Consider the following 17,774-nt stretch of genomic DNA (forward strand, 5'->3'; position numbering starts at 1 on the left):
AGTATGTATGGTTTAGCGTCACAATGCTATTTTCGTGAGCCATTCTAAAAACATAACAAATAAAGATCAGATTTCTATAGCATTTGTTGCTGTTGTTATATCTGAGCATTTTGGTGGTCTAGTAGTCTGAAACACAAACCCTGCACCCACAATGTACCCTGTTTGAGTCCAGCAGGGGACTGTAGTATGTAGGGTACGATATTGGATTCTTTGATCCAATACACCAATATATTACAACGTATTTGGCCGATAACCGATACTGATATTGATATAGCCACTTTTTTTCCCAACCTAATTTAAGTGATCATCAAGTCTTCTCTGTAGTGAAATTAACATCATATTATGCATGTATGCTCTTATTGTGATGGCCCACCAGCAGATGGAGACATGAAATACAATACTTTTCAATTTATATGATATTCACTCATTGAGCTCACAATGAATGGATTTACAAAATGTGTCTCACTCGTGATAAATTCTAAAATTATCAGCCCTTTACAAAAGGGCTTGAAGCAACGACTTTTAGGCAAACCTGCAAACAGCTCCTTGTTCTGTGTCAGCTTATGTCAACAGTTTGCAGTTAAAAGAGTTTGTAAAAACCTGAGCTAGAAATGGATGGCAGAATCTGACTCTTAGGGTTGCAACGGTATAAGATTTTCACAGTGCGATAACCATCTCAGAAAAAATCTGTTTCATCACAACATGGTGTTAAAGATTTCACATTATCATCAGTCAGTATGACCCTTAAAGGAATGAAAATGGAAGAGTTATTGTTGGTTTAAAAAAAACATTTTAACACTATAATTGAGACTTGAAACCATTTTGTAAATGGAAGCATGTGTAAAAAGTCTCCCCTTAGAAAATAACAAAAACAAGGGGAGAGTTTAAGTCCAATTGCATTTTTTCAATATTGTAGATAAACAAATGCACACGGTTTGATAACTGTGAATTTATATATCATGGTATACCTTGAAACCTGTATATCGCTGCAACCCCACTGACACTGAATGGAACATAATAACTACCTTAATATTACCATTTGCTTGTCCAAAGTACTGTTTTCCAGACAGCGAGTCAGTGGGGCTGCAGCAATCCTAGCAGCACACATAAACCTGAGCCCTCTATCTCAGCCAACTTCTTTGACTAAATAAACTGTGTCATAGTTTTTGGTGCAGCATATGTATCACCATTTGCTGTAACATATTGCCTTAAAGTGGATTTGATGATTGCTGAGTGACTTACGGTCTTGTGGGACTTCAATTGGTGCTGCTTCGTGCCACAGTAGCAACAGTAATGACACAAGAGCCAGGGCCACATGGCCGCCCTGCCCCAACATCTCTCTCCCTCCGATTGGCCGGCCTCGTCCCTCGCCTCTCCTGACTGGCTAGGGCAGTTCTCCTGACAGCCGCGCCGAGGACCTACGAGCAAAGACCCAGAGACAGGGACAGATGGTTAGGATGAAGACAGTGTAGTAGACCACACTGTATATCTACAGTATGAACTGTCTGTGTGCGTAGGTAAGTGTGTAGCTGTGTTTATATTCTGGCATGAGATTGTGTGTCGTTTCTGGCCTACATTCACAGCTGAGTCCCTTTGTGGCTCCCTGGAGAGATCAGCCTAGAAACAAAGCCAAGGAGGAACTCTGTGGCACTGATTCTTGAAGTGGGATATGGCTTCAATCACAAGCTGCTTTACAGTAAAATGTTCCAATCATCTGCCCAGAAATGATGATTGATAATGTTGAGATGTGATTGATGGAATGATCCCAATAATACAGTGTCTTTGCTACAATGTACAATTGTAAGATCTTTTAACTTAAAGTTACAAAGGGGTATTTATGGGCTTTATAGGACTAGGAAATATATTATATTACTACTTATCATCTCACCATATATGGCACTTTAATGACAAGACATTTTGGCTCACAGGTCTCATATATATGTGAATCCCCAAACTGAATTTATATATCTTAAATGCTAAATTCTTTGAGCATATGTTTTATTTCAAAATTTAAAAGGCAAAATCCATCCATCCATTTTCATCCGCGTATCCAGGGCCAGGTCATGGGGCAGCAGGCTGAGCAAAGTACTCCAGACGCCATTCTCCCAAGCAATGCTTTCCAGCTCATCCTGGGGCACCCTGAGGTGTTCCCAGGCCAGATAAGATATTTAATGTTGTTTAATTATGTTTTGGGTCTGCCCCGGAGCCTCCCACCAGTTAGACATACCTTGAGAAGCTCTAACGGGAGGTGCCCAGGAGGCATCCTGGTCAGATGCTCAAATTACCTCAACTGACCCCTTTGGACACGAAGGAGTTCTACTCTGAGGTCCCTATGAATGTCTGAGCTCCTCACCCTATCTTTAAGGCTAAGCCCAGCCACCCTACAGAGGAAACTTATTTCGGCCACTTCTATCCGCAATCTCATTCTTTTGGTTACTACCCAAAGCTCATGACCATAGGTGAGGGTTGGGACATAGATGGATCAATCAATCAAAAGCATTGCCCTCTGGCTCAGCTCCCTCTTCACCACAATAGTCCAGCACTGCTGCCGCATCACTACAGACAGCGTGCTAAACCACTTATCCATCTCACGCTCCATTCTACCCTTACTGATGAACAAGACCCCAAGTAATTGAACTCCATTGCCTTGGGCAAAATGTAATTCTACAAAACTAAATATCACCATGGGAGCAAAGATGAATGTGTTCCCACTCATACCAATCTTACAGCCCAGTTGCCAGAACAAAATGTTGGAATTGTAGGTGTCTGCAAACCCTGGATATATTAAATCATCAAGATTTCTAAAGTGACGTAATATATGAGCTGACTTTGTCTTTGGGAGGTGGAGAGGATGGTGGATGGGATGTCACCTAGGTGACATGCCTGCCAAGCTACAGACCACTGTTCCAAACCAACACACAACAAAACCAGGGATTGTGCCCCCAAAACTATGTTTTTTAAGCCCAAACATGATCTTTCCTAACCATACCCAAGAAGTTTTTGCTCCTAAACCTAACCACGTTAACCACAGCACTGTTGAGATGTAAAGTTTCAATGTATCCGCTACAAAATAATGTAGAAATGTAACGTATCCGTGGTGTGCAAAAATGTACAATGCCAACATTTTTTTTCTGGCAACTGGGTTGTTCCTTTGTCTTTTGCCTCATACCTCTTTCTGGCCTCAGCTACAATGATGGCACTGAGTGGTAAACCTGAATAGGAGCTTGAGACTGATCTCGCAGGAACTTGTAGGCTGGTGAAAGCACAGACATTACATCCATGTTTTTCTAAAATCAGTGGTTTCAACCCTTCTTCCTGCCACATTATTCAGCAGCCAGCCCACAAGCCAAAGATTTCTAATTTACTCCCCACCACCTCCACATGACAGCCAGGTCTGTGTACTGGCAACCATGGCAGGACCACCTGCCCACTGTTAATCCCTGTCCCTCATGCTGCCATCCCCCACCAGGATCAATGCTTCACTCTGCTTCAAATCACACCACAGCTCAAAGCTATGACAACAGGATCAATTTTTAAAAAAGAAAAAAAAAACAGGTGGGAGTGTGGGGATGGGTGTTTACCATAAGGTTGCCATTTCATATCTCCTGGAAAATATGGGAAAATGAGGGCAGTGAATATGACATAACATAAATGACAGCTGAGGTGTTGAGGAGGGCTGAGACTGCACTGGGCACCACCAGGCCACTGTATGAATAAACAAAGAAGACTGAACTTGTATCCCTTAATTTAAATGTTTAATATAGTTACAATTACCTCAACGGTTATTATTGTATTAGTATGGTTCCAAAAATAATACATTAATATAATTAACTCATTGTATTAATTACAGCAAGACTATTAAATCTTTGAAAGAGGAAACATTAATCCTCCTTTTTTAAATGAAAAGCTGAATGCATAAGCAATTAAACGCACCTTCACTCAATACAGTATAGGGTTTTACTGCTACAGCTTCACTTGGTGTGGTATGATCAGTAGCTAATGGTGGCTAATCGGTGTTGAATCTGTGCCATTTGTATGATGTACCTCTTTAAAATTAAACTTAATTTTTTATCTTTTTTTCCCAGCGTTGTATCTAATAACACATGTTTACTGTAACTATTCAAAATGTGTAGAGGTCAGTTTCAGGCTGTTTTATTTATTTCTTCATCATGTCTCTCAGTGGAAGATGGGCCATATGAGTAACTGAGTTTTTAGTCTAGCATTAGCAAATACACGAAATGTAGCCACATGCTTTTAGTATGAGAACACTAAGCACCTTCAAGTAGTTTAGCAAAACTATCATTGGAAAAAAAAAATGACAGGAGTGACTTTTGGTTTTCCCATGGCCTTCAGAGGACTCAAATGATACTACCTCCTGTTGATCACGTGACTTGTGTAATGTTCCAATTTTTTTTATTTAAATTTCTAATTATCATATTTCATGGTGAAGTGTAGTGTTATAGAGTGGGGCTAAAATAATAATTATTATTATTTTAAGTGTTGTAGGTAGTTTTTATTGAGGTTTTACAATATGTATCAAGAGACACCTTGCTTGATAATATGTATAATATGTATTATACTGATACTTTGAATGCATAAATATGCATGCAATGTCCTGTGCACTGCTGTAAAGAGCCCTTTGTTGACTTAAAACAACTTTTCTCTACTACTACTGTGCTACTGTTAGACAGAGGTTTGGTCTCGTGTTTTAGCATTTACCTTTTATTTTATTTTATTTTTTTTTAGCATCTGTTCATGAGGATGAAAATTAGCCTTCAATGTCACTTGGGCTGATTTACAGATTTTTTTTTCTGTTTTATGTTGATAAAGCTGTCCAGCAAAATTACAAAAACTCCCTTAGAAAAGATAAAATGATACAAAAAAACAAATGATTTGATTATTTACTAATGCTTTACTGTACAATAATCAGCATGAAGCATATTAGCACTGTGGAGTTATATTAGAAGAAGTCTATGATAACGCTATTTCCTGATGATCATATAAACTGTTTTGCTCAAAAAATTGATCCAAATCAGCCTTTTTTACTTTAATTTTGGAGCTGTGAAATAACAGACTGATTTCACAACAGAGGGGACACAACAGCTTTTTGGCCTCGGGGCAGTAGTCAGATTTCACCCAAAACCTGCAAACACCTACCCTACACACACACACACACACACACACACACACACACATTATGCATAAACCATCTGGTGGTATGTCAGTCCAACACTATCCAACTAAATAGCTAATCTGCCCCTGGGGAGCTACTACCCCAGCATAGGCTGGCATGAGGTGCCAATCACACACACACACACACACACACACACACATACACGCACACACACACACACACACACACACACACACACACACACACACACACACACACACACACACACCAAAGCACACCAGAGGAGAAGAACAGTAAAAGGAAGGGATTAGGGAAAGAGCATGCCACACAATCCACTATGAGCCTTAAAACAGAAATCTGCTTTGAATTGCAGATCTGTTCCCAGCAGAGAAGTCACAGAGAGAGAAATCAAGATAAAGAGGGAAGACAGAGGGAGAGAGAGACATGGACAGAAAAGAAAGAGAATGGCAGTGAAAGCTCTGAAATAGGTCAGTGTTTCTTCCCACGTGTGGAACCTTCTCTACACACTGCAGTGCATTATAAATGACGGCACACAGTGATACTCTGAGGCTGAGCGCACATGCAGGCGAGAAAAAAGGGTCAATGAACGTCATATACCACATACTACACATTACCTCACATGGCAGTGGAGAATAGCATGTATACTGCTGGCTGCTAAAACCTGGGACCTATTTTACAAAACTGATATCCAACTATTTTTACAATCTAATCACAAATGTTGGCAGAATCCTGCTTCACAAATGTGAAACATATTAATATTGCAAATAGTTTTTCAAGCCCAGAATTAGCTGCCTTCTAATTAGACAAACTCAACAGGATAAAATGGGGGTATGTTGTGCTCAACATCTGTTTTCGTTCCCAGTGCCCCAATAGAGGGTTATCATGCAGGCATTAGACCTTGCCAGGAGGTGGATGATGGAAGTGGCAGACAACGCCAATGGTATTAGAGATCACAGACTGCATAAAAAATGGAAGAGGCCACCCTGATGTCACCCATTGGTTTGTGGACTGCTGTTTTAAAGCCCCAAATTCAGAATTTTGGCTGCCTCCATCTTGGAATTTTGGAGCCAAATGTGACCATATTTGGATGAGAGGGTGGAGCTGTGGGGGAGTGATGAGGTGAATCTGACTGAGAGGACACTATCGGCAGATAGCCTGTCACTCAAAGTGGCCAAATTATGTATAATTTAAGCCTTAAAAAATGAAACCAGGTGAGTTATATAAGTATTCACCCCTATACAGTTGTCATGAAGGGGGAAATTTGCCACAGAGACCAAGACCTTTTTTTTGTACTAGACTGTAAACATGTTTATTTCTGCTGTAAGGTTGCCAGCCTCAAGAGGCCATAAGAGGGACTGCAGTTTTTGGCACTTCCATGTTGGCTTCATTTCTCAGCCACAGAAGCTGTCGCTTAGAGGAGACATGTGGTTGTCTACACTCTTCACTAATGGTGGATTCACTCTTAATGTGAAGCAAATTTTAGTCTCGAGTTACTTACAAATATATGGACTGTTTTTTTAAGGATTTTGTAACTGGCAAATTTTCGCTTTTGTCACCTGTGCTAACAGTTCTACTGAGGAAGGCAGCTAACAACTAACTTGGTTCATAGTAAACCACTACCAATAGCTGAAATCAAATAATGTGAACATGGAGGCTCCATTCCCAGGACAATGTTGTACCAAACAAACTTAAATTACTCAGTGCAATTAGTTAAGAAGCAGCTCAACAAAATAGCATATACGAGTCACAGATACATACTTTCAGAACTTACCATGTAGTCCTATGGCTTCGTTCACTAATTTCAGAACTCTCTCCTTTTTTGTTCAGTTTCTGTACAGTACTGAGAATAGGCCCTTTTACACTGCCTCTTCAATGCAGGCATTTCCTACTATTATGCTGTCTTACTGTTCTGTTTAAAAGGTACAATCGCTGAATGAGGGTAACAGAGATGTCTCACCCTTAAGCCAGCATCAGAGGAAGTAACAGTGCAGAAATGATGTCTGTATAAATGAAACAGCCAGCAAGATGGGATCCTGGGCTGCAAAGGTGTGACGTTTTGATGACATGTTATGCCTTCCATCGCTGGGAGATTTAAAAAGAAGCTGATATCAGTTAGCAGCTAAGTACAGCAGGTAAAAATGTCCGCAAACTGGGAAAACAACGAACTCCAGAAGCTCCCTCCCCTCTGAGCAGAGGATGAGATCAGCCGCCATATAACAGGGACAGTAAAAGATTGTTACTGCCATATTATGCCATTGTTATAGTTTATAAAGCACTGCCAACATTTATGTTATATGTCACACTAGAGGCCAAAACTTGTGTTACATGTCACTCCCATCACGCCTCTTTTGATTCCACAATGCCGGCAATCTGTTTAAAATCACACACTGAAGCAGCAAGATGCTGACATTGTTTGGTTCTGTGTAAAAATGTAAAGGAGGCATGAACAAAGGATTTCGTAGCAGCTCTATAGCCTGATCTCTGTATAAAAGAGGGCTGTTGAGTCATAGAGCTACGTGTGTCCACAGACAGCGACAATAAGTTTGTTCTTAGGAAAATCTATACAAGATCTCAATGCTGATGGGCTTTAGTGACACAGCATCATGCAAAGTTCTCGCACTAGTTGAAAAAGTTCATCTTACACAAATACACAAATAGCGCATTTTTCGGGTGTACCTGTCATTTGTATTGCCTGGTGTGAAGTTGCATCTTTTGATTGAAAGATCTTTGTATGTGAATGCCCCGCGAAAAACACATTCAGTGTAAATACATCATAAAACCAAGAACCAAATAGCGCTATACCAAAATCAGGAGGACACTGGAGTTGTTTTCAATCTGGCATTCTTGCAAAGCCTTAGACTCACAAGTCAGTCTTTAGACACTTTGCTTAACTAAAGACTGATGACTTTCTCCTGATTTTGTGTTTAGATGGGCGGATACAATTTCAGAGTTTAAAAAACTCCCTACATTGCAGAACCAATAGTAAATCTGCAGGGCGGTCCTTCGGTGGCTCGCTGAACTCTTGTGCTTGTAAACATAGTCCCACTAGAAACACGTGTAGCGGTACAAAATGGCTCAGCCGTGCTCGCAGAAAACGCCGTCAAAGTTAGTGGATGTTTGTCGCGTTTGCGGCGACACATTCTCGCCAACTAAAAGAAACAAACATAATCTTTTACAAGGCCATGACTCATCCGTCCGGCCGGACTATAGAGGGAATCGCCTTGTTGTTTACAAATACTTCCGGGTAGAAAACCAGCAGAGCTTTTAGCTATATATATAGACTATATATCACATTTTTCACATCACTGTATCACCGTTTGGACTAATCCGATGTTTGTAAAGTCTATAAACACAATGATTGAACAAACATTACTATTTCTGTGTGCACGTTTAGCTGGGCTAACCGTTAGCTGTTAGCCCTGTTAGCCGTTAGCAGTGTCTGTAATAGGTAATAACTCATTAAACGGTCCGTGAAAAAAATATCTTTTCCAGCGGATATCTTAGTTACAACATGATTGAGCTAGCAAAGCAGTTTTGTGTTGCTATGTGTGGTATTTATTCAGTTTTGGGAAATCACGATGTCTAGAAAGCATCAGTGGCTGCAGCTGACAGGGACAGCTAACACTAGCAGCAAAGCTAACATCAGGACGTCATCTGTTAAAAGCCTCCAAATTGTCGGATACGACATGACACTACTCCAGTTAGCTCAATAATGTTGTAACTAAGACATCCGCTGGAAAAATATTTTCTTCACAGATGAGCGCAAGTTTGATCAAACGGAGTTAAATCTCTCGGCATCCATTTTCAAGCTCTCTGTGTGTTTGTTTCCTTGCGGACGAGAAAAGGAGGAGTGCACATTTCCGAGAAGGCGTGTCCTTTTCAAAAATGCAAGAGGCGTTGCTTTGTTGCCGGCCGTTTTCGCCGGTGTGTTAAACACACTTTAGAAAGGAGTGACCCCAGACTATCTCTAATTGTCTGGTGGCGAGACTAGCAAAGCCTTGCTTGGTGTCAGTCACAAAAAAATGGTTGTGGCCCTGATCATGGCAGCAGCTCCAAAAAGTGGAAGATCAATGTGCAGGTCAAAGGTGTCACAGGATAGTGTGGGGGACACAAACATTCATGCACAAGTGCTGTACAGAGCTGGTGGGTTTGGTTTAGCTTGCTGCTCTGACAGTATGGTAGGGTACTAGATTGTAGGTTGTTTCACATTTCTAGTTGACACAGTTTGGTTTACACATGCTGGGAGACAGACACACACACAGACACACACACACTAGGTGACCTAAAAGACTAGCTGATACACAACCAGGTCAGAGTTACCTTGGTTTAGCCTGAGGTCCACGACCTCAGGCACACATTATCATCACACACACAAACACACACTGAGTACTTCTCCTAACATTACATCAAAGGGTGCATCACAGAAGCCATTAGACAAATGGATGCAATTTCGTCTGGCCTCTCCTTCTGTGTCCTGTGCTACAGGCTCTAACAGAAACAGACTGGCCTGTTGCAGGCTATTTCTAAAATTAACATGTTAATTTGTGCTATGTGTATATAGTGTTTTGTGTATCAGTGAGCACTGCTTAGTGACCTTCCATGAGTTTGGCCAGAAGCACGCTCAAAGTGCAAATCATGACACAGAGCTTTAAAAAAAAACATGTTAACCTACTTCTAGAAACTGCATTAATTTGCTAAATGAGACAGCTAAGACAACTGTTCTTCAAATATTATACAACTTCTTCATGTATTTCAGATGAGAGTGGACCAATGATATCTGATCATAAATGTAAGATATTACATTTCCCAGTCTTGTGAGGACAAATGGAGACTAAATCCATTCATCTTAAGACTAATTTTCTTATCACAGCCCTCATATGTTTTATTTGTCCTAAAAGAGGGAATTTAAAATGCAAGAGCTAAACAATCCCTAACCATCAAATAAACTGTGAATGAAAGCATGATAAGCATAACTGTTATAGCTACAAATACAAGGCAAGGTAGATCACATATTGAAGACAATGGAGTACACTGTAGACTTCTAGTCTAGTCTAGAGAGTAGTCTTTAAACATAATGTACAGATGGATCTTTAATTGTCTTATTTTTGTCTTTTATTGTCATCATTTCCTTTAGCCGTGTGCAATCACACATTAAGTTCATTGTTGTGTTTCCTCTTTGTTCATGCAGACAGTGCATTCCTATTCAGCTATGCCCATCCCCAACACAGTACACACAAACACTCACACAGCCAACTGCCGCTATCCCATTGTTTCCATTACTGTGAGATTCCAGTACAGTCGATTTGGATATTGCTGGGTGCTAATGGTCCTCTACTGGCACAAACACAATGGGTAACGAGCTGAGGAGGTGAAATGACTAGAATTTGAGTGTGTATTTTAGTGTGTGTATATGTGTATGTAAACATGTCCTAAAACTGGAGAATCCCTCATTTCACACTTGAATTCCATTTAATGATTTTGCGTGTAATTATGCTTGTAGAGTACACATGAATTTTAATGCCCACGCAGATAAACAAGGCAAGTTTGTATCCATGTGTGTACATGAATGCTTGTGTTTGTCTGTGCACACCTTATCCTTGTTCTGCTTTGTAATAGCTTACGTTTAAGCTTTGCTACTTCTATTTCCTAACTGCAGTTTTCAACTCCCTGAAAAGTAAACACTGTGATTCTGTCACTTAATGCAAAAAAATATATAAAAAATGGGAGAAGTCAACTGGCAACATATCCTTATAAGACAGTTTGTAGAGAAGATTTCCGCACACTTACATCTGTGCAATACTTCACTTTATGATATCCTAAGAAAATGCACACACAACAGATCATATAATTTGCTCCCCACAAACGATTTTAGGTACTTTACATTAAGTTCTGTACATAAACCTAAACATAAAGGTACAGGTGTTAGGTTTGAGAAAAGAAACATGGTGAGGACGTACCTTAAAATGATTCAGAGATCACTCAAAAGTTCCCACAGTTCTGAACACCTGTCTCCTGGTGAAAGTCCTGGGGGTAAGTCCTGTGATATGTGACCCATCCACCACTGCAATCTACGTCCTTGAGGGACTAGTTCCTTAATCATTCCTGTCAGCGCATTGGTCAGGTGACTAAAGCCTTCCCAAATACATGGGTTAGACAATAAATATGTCATGATCCTGGGTTTGTTTGTATTCTGTTGTCCTGTGGACTTTGTTTGGGAGTTTTCTGTTTGTGTCTTGTTTCATGTTGTTCATTCATGTTTAATCTACTTCCTGTTTTATTTTGTAGATTCTCTCCTCATGTGCCGTGTCTGGTTTTACTTCCTGTCTTTGTGTGTTTTTGCGTTTTTTTTGCGTTTGCGTGTTTCTGTCACACCTGTCTTGTTGGTCCCTCCCTGTTCCCAGAGTCCTCCTTTTCACACCTGTTCTGTATTGGTCTTGTTTGCTCCACCCTTGTTGTTAGCTAATCTCCATTTCCCTCCGTTTGCCCATGTCTTCCTATTCCAGCTGTGTCTCGTCCTTGTGAATAGTTTTCTGTGTATATATACCTGTGTGTTTCCCTGTTCTTTGTCAGTTCGTCTGTGTTAATCCTGTGTTCCTCCTGGGTGCATTCTGCTGACATTCCTGTATTCATCCCTGCGTTATTCCTGTGCTCATCCCTGTTCATCATGTTTTTCCCGATTGGTTTTTATTCTGTTTTCGTTTGTTAGTACAAGGGGAGTTGCTGGTTCGTTACTATATTTGGCAAAGGGGTCTGGTGGCTTTTAAGAGAGCATAGACTGATATGATGGTAATCACTGTCTGACGGCAAAGTAAATCTGTGAAAATATTCTAAATATAGCGTACACTTTAACTCACAATGATTATTGCATTTATTCTTCTTAGGTGGCTAAAATATGTTTTGCTGCTGCCCTCATCCACAGCAGTACATTGCTCTGCTTCTGTGGTAGTGTCCTGCCTGCCTGGGGGTGTGACATCACCATCAAAAAATCGGGGCTATCCCTTTAATTGTTGGTGGAGGGCCACATAATTAACAGTTAATCGATACTGTTCCCCACTTCTTAATGTGACATACAGTACATTTAATCCCACTTCTTATACATTATAAATTCACTGCATGTAGTATATAAAGTGAATGTAGGTCATACAGATCTATGCTACTAGAAGTTAGCATGATGAAAAGGTAGGCAGTTAAGACGTAAGTCTGGGTGGATTTTTGTCATGTAAACCCTCTTTCCCTCTTGCTGAAAAAGCTCGTTCTAAATACATATACTGAACATTTCTCCCCTGTTTTTTATTGCTCTGAGACAGTGGCAAAGCTGGAGGCAAAACACACATTATTTGTCCCCCCAGCCATTTCTCTGACCTCCATATATACCACCACCACCACCACGGCATCACCAATTCTGTTGTACAAACGCCCCAAAAATAGCCCTACATCCATCACACACAATTACCCTCAGCACCACAGTACTCTCATAGCTGCTGGGAGCCCTGCTCACACATAAATAAATACTGTATGTACAAGCAAGCCAGTAGTCAAAGGAAATCACAAACTAGTAAGCAACTGCACAAAGGTAATACACACATAAGGCCTATTCGCACAGGAGTAGTATTACCTGTGGACCTCTAGTTGTAATTGTGGAGGTCATCTGTGATCTTAATCCTGAGCAAATCCACCATGTCCGTAATTTGTCAAGTAAAACCTCCACCGCAAATGACCTACCATATTTTGCCATACACACAGGTCATGTGATAATATTACTCCTATACAAATCAGCATTACGGTGATTTGGGGTCATATGCAGGTTTTTTGTTTTATCTGTTCCCCTGTTCTGCCGCTTTCCCGGTCGAGAATTCTGGGGACTGTGTAAGCAGTTATGAATGAAAGTTTGACAGCATTTTGGGTGCAGGAGGCTTATCTCAGTACACAACATAGAGACCCATTCACAGAAAAAGCAAGCTTGAATCCATCTAAAGAGTGAAATTTCCAAAGATTATGGGATGATGAGACGGATAAGGTGAAAACATGTTTGTGTAACTCACATTAAAAAAAGAAAAGAAAAGGAGGTTAACACTGTACATCTACACTAGTGGTGCTGTGTAGCGTTTTTTTTATGGGGGAGGTCATTTCTAAATCACATTAGGTCCTCTGGTAATACTAGTACCGTGTGAATAGAGCTATACCATGACACCAGTGTTTCATTGTCTTCCTGTTAGCTGGTGTCCCTTCCCCACTGAAATCACATCCACTTACACAAAAGTCATGGATAGACATTTAACAGCACACCTTTCTGCAGGCAAGAAATGTTAAAGGTAAAAGAAGAATCAGCCATCAGCAAGCCATGTCAACAACTTAAAATGAGGTTAAGTTTAATATTCACCAGCTGAATATTTATAGGAGCTGGGTGATTGGACATTAAGCTGTGATTTTCAGATGATGTGGTTTTGTAAAGGCTCTTTTCTGATAAGTCAGAGGTAAGGAGGAGCACGAATTATTTACTTGTGCAGGTCACAGTTATGTAGGCTACTTTTTGTACCATTTGGGCAGTTTCTATCAATAAGACATTAGGATAAATTCCCATAAATCTGCAGTTCCTCTCACTTGAGTAGCGACACGCAATGACTGATGACTTATAAATGGTGAATGGACCTGCACTTGTATAACACCTTTCTAGTTTTCTGTAAACACAAAGAGCTTTTACACTACATGTCACATTTACAGTACCCATTCTCAAACACATTCATACGCTGGTGGTGGCTGAGACTACCATACAAGATGATACTTTCTAGTCAGTTAAACATTCACGTGAGCCCTTTGGAGTTTGATATCTTGACTGGAGGAGTCGGGGATAGAACCGGTAATCTTCCAGTTAGAGGACAACCTGCCTCCTCCAATAATGACTGATAACTGATGACCAACAAAACCAAATGTCATTCAATTTATCACAACTAAGTAAAAACTCTTTTTTCCTATTTCAATTATTATTCTGTCACAGCTGTGTGCACCAAAATTCATACATATCCCATGTAATGATGGGCCAATTTGTGCATAACCCATGTATTTTGGAAAGCTGCAATCACATGGCTATTGTGTAAAGAAGATAAAGAGAGAGGCAGTCCCGAGCTGGCCCTTGGAGACCTTACTTTTATAAACCTAAACTCCGTAACTTTATGTTCATTATGTAAGATTACGTTAAGGACCTAACGTCATTTCATGGGGCACTATTCCGTAGGATATCATACGAACTGTTGTGTGTGGGCATTTTCATAGGACATGATATGAACCTCTGTACGAGGAAAAACTGTTATAAATCTGCTCCTATAACTAAAAAACCTTTGGCATGCAATTTAACATTATTTAAGAGACTTTTATTCCCAATATTTTTCAGTACAATTAGTTTGCCCTAATTAAACTGATTAAGACCAACTTCTATATGCATGTATGTCTACATAACTGTACATATACATATAAATACACACACACACACACACACACACACACACACACACACACACACACACACACAAAACCCTGTCCTAAATGAGAAATTAGGCTATTTACCTGACGATTAGGCAGCTAGTGAACTCTGTACAGTCCATTCTTGTGAATACTCATGTCTAATGTGCAGCACTGATTGAACAGAAACACTGACTTACGTTCACTGATGTGGACACTTAGCTTCCGTCTGTCCACCCACTCTGTCGTGACCACTCAAAAGACCTGATGAGACACAAAGACAAGAAATAAACAATACAATAACCTCTTGAGTCCTCTTCAACAAACAAATGACCACACACAGTTTCTTTATCAGTTTAAACAGGAAGCATCACACCAGAGTTAAACAGATATGGAAGCCATGTATGCTAATAAATTATTCCAAACAAGCAATATCTGAGGTCACTCTGACTGGACCCACTGACAGGCTATGGTGTACAGTAATACTGAATATGTTTACAGCTAAACCAGCTCAAGTTTTGTGTGCAAAGAAAGACAGTTTGCAATAAAGTAAGTCTAAGAGAAGACGCCAGAAAGATGTGCTGACTGCTCATTAGTGGGTGTAAGTCTGAGTGCAGGAAGAAGCAGTAAATACAGCAGAGCAGACAGTGGCAGCACACACACACACACACACACACACACACACACACACACACACACACGCCTTAGGACTGTCTGCAGCAGTGTTATTTCTTCAACTATGTGTTTGTGCTTTCAAAGAGCTCGTCTGTACGCCAGCCGCTGCCCTCAGGATCACAGGATGCTCTTTCCCTCTTCCTTTGTATCCTTCTTGTCTGTGTTGCTGCTGCTGCACATACACAAACCAACACTGACACACAGTCTGCCTGGAGGTCTGTGGAAAAGCATCTAAAAAAATATAAAACACACTATCTTTAAACATACATCACTGTAAACAGTTTGCGCTACAATAAGAACAATGTTTCCGTCAACACAACAAAACCAAACTCTACTTTAGCGGCTAATGTAGCTTTGAGAATCAAGCTGAGATGAGCAGAGGCCCAACGCAACACAGTGTAAAAGGCTGCCCCTATAATGACACCAAGGGCATCCTTACCTTGACACAGAAGGGGTCAGCGATTAAGTCACATGACGACTTGTGATTAAGAAGGGGTCAGTAGTAAGGTTTAAGGCCCTGACACACACTGCGTTGCCCCTCATCGGCCTTTGTCAACATTTTGTTGGCTGATTCGGAATGTTGAATCAGCATTGGCAACAGTGGAGCAGTTCAGCTCAGCGCACGAGAAGAGAAACAGAATTGAGGAAAGTAAACAAAAAGCAAAAGTCAAGAGGAAGTGAGATCAAAACAAACTTGTACATAAGGTGACATTTTTTTCTTTAGTCATTGAGCTCTTTAACAGAAACATTTTGTGATGGTTTGTGGTATTGTTGACTGGTACGGTATATATGCTCTGTTCTTTCAACACTGGATTGTGTTGTTAGTGTGCCAACTAGCTAACTAGCGTCATGACAGTCTTCCGGTTTCCCTCTCTAAATGACAAATACAGTCTACTGCCATCTGCTGGTGTGGAGCGTTATTTCCTCTCACGCAGGCTTAGAACGTACGTGCTGGTGGTGTGTTCATGTGCAACTTTTTGGCTGAAACACAGGTGACGTGAAGCATAACAACAGCCTGCTTTCATTCTAGTTCCCTGAAGTCAATTTGGTGTGTCTGGGCATTTAGATGACAAAACCACTTAGTTAGGATTAGGGAAAGATTGTGGTTGATTCACATGACTACCAACTGATGTGACAAAATAACTGGGTCCAGTTAGGACTGGGTGGATGGGGCCAGGTCTTGTTGGACTCCACAGAGTCCATCTTTTTTCAAACCTCAAATTGTGCTACGTTACATTTGCACACTGAGTCCAAAACTTTCATCCATCATAAAATATTTCTGCATTTTTCGCATCCGTCAAAAGCCTTTAGAGACCAAGAGACTTGTTTGACCAAGAATCAGTATAGAAAGTCTGATTGTAGTAAATGTGACGGCAGGACAGATTCATGACAAGACAGGGAAACAAGTCGATCAACATCCTTTTTAGAAGTCAGATAGCAGACTTTCAACAGGTCAGATAGTAATATTCAAGTGGATAATGATGACGGGGAGAAGGATGTGGATCGCACACAGACAGAGAGAGAGAGCGAAAAGTGTGGAGACAGAGAGGAAGGACAGCTTAGCTCCTTAAGCCACAGTGCCAAATGCCAGACACAGGGGAAGAGTGGCAACAGACAAGACAAGATGTATTGAACACACAAAAAACATAACATTCTCTGCATGTGTCTACAGAGGGCAATTTTAGGTCTATCTCAATAACCTAATATAATAAACACTTTACAAATATGCCTTTGCTTTGACAAGGATATGATTGAAAATTACTTATTTTTGCTATTAAATTATTTACACCATATGAATGTGAAAGCATCTTTAAATTGTACTCAGCTGCATTCTGAAAAGTATATTCAGAGTGGTTACACTTTCAAATGATCAGTATTCATAAACTGTTACATCATCCTTAACTCTCTCTGATGACTAAAGAGTTCATCCGATACATGTTTAAGCAGTTAAACCCCCCCGACTACACTATAGCACATATTGAACATCTGGGGGAGAAATGTTTAACTGGGTTAAGTGCATTGCCAAAGGGCACAGTAGTAGTATGCCCTACTTGAGGAGACTGTGTATGTGAGTAAGGCTGCAGCGCTGTGTATTACTACTGACACACACTAAAACTCTCTGTATCATCTGGTTTTGCAGCACCACTGTCTTAGCTGGCCTAGAACCACACCTGAAGTCCCGAACCAGACCCATCTTCACCCTAACAACATTTTCTGTAAACCCTAAACTGATCTACTGGCCAACCACACCCAACAATCGCATCATCACACAGAAGGAAGCATGCATCTCATGCATGGCCGAGAGTATGGGCGAGATGTAAACAGCAATGGTGTCTTCCTCAGCTGATCTGTAACGTTAGCTGGCTCAGTGGTGCTAGGTGAGCAATTAGTAATTGCACGCTTACTTCTGCACAGTGGTACTGTTGGTGGGTGTAGTTCTGTAGAAAGAAAAAAGTTCCTACATAAAACTGCTCGCAGCAAGGTCAGT

The 17,774-nt window shown here is 40.6% G+C and overlaps 1 protein-coding gene across 3 annotated transcripts in view; it reads right to left on the minus strand.

Annotated features, from left to right (window-relative positions):
• The window catches only part of nfasca (neurofascin homolog (chicken) a), a 136,796-nt gene that overhangs the window by 88,027 nt on the left and 30,995 nt on the right, over positions 1–17,774 (minus strand). For all 3 annotated transcript variants that reach the window (XM_050037639.1, XM_050037638.1, XM_050037640.1), the window contains exons 2-3: positions 14,812–14,875; positions 1,243–1,418 (exon numbers count right to left, since the gene is read on the minus strand). In XM_050037639.1, the coding sequence (XP_049893596.1) occupies positions 1,243–1,336 (94 nt within the window). In that variant the 5' untranslated portion in view covers positions 1,337–1,418; positions 14,812–14,875. The remainder of the gene's footprint in view (positions 1–1,242; positions 1,419–14,811; positions 14,876–17,774) is intronic.

The sequence above is a fragment of the Epinephelus moara genome, chromosome 24 (assembly GCF_006386435.1).
Source record: "Epinephelus moara isolate mb chromosome 24, YSFRI_EMoa_1.0, whole genome shotgun sequence".
NCBI classification, from domain to species: domain Eukaryota; kingdom Metazoa; phylum Chordata; class Actinopteri; order Perciformes; family Serranidae; genus Epinephelus; species Epinephelus moara.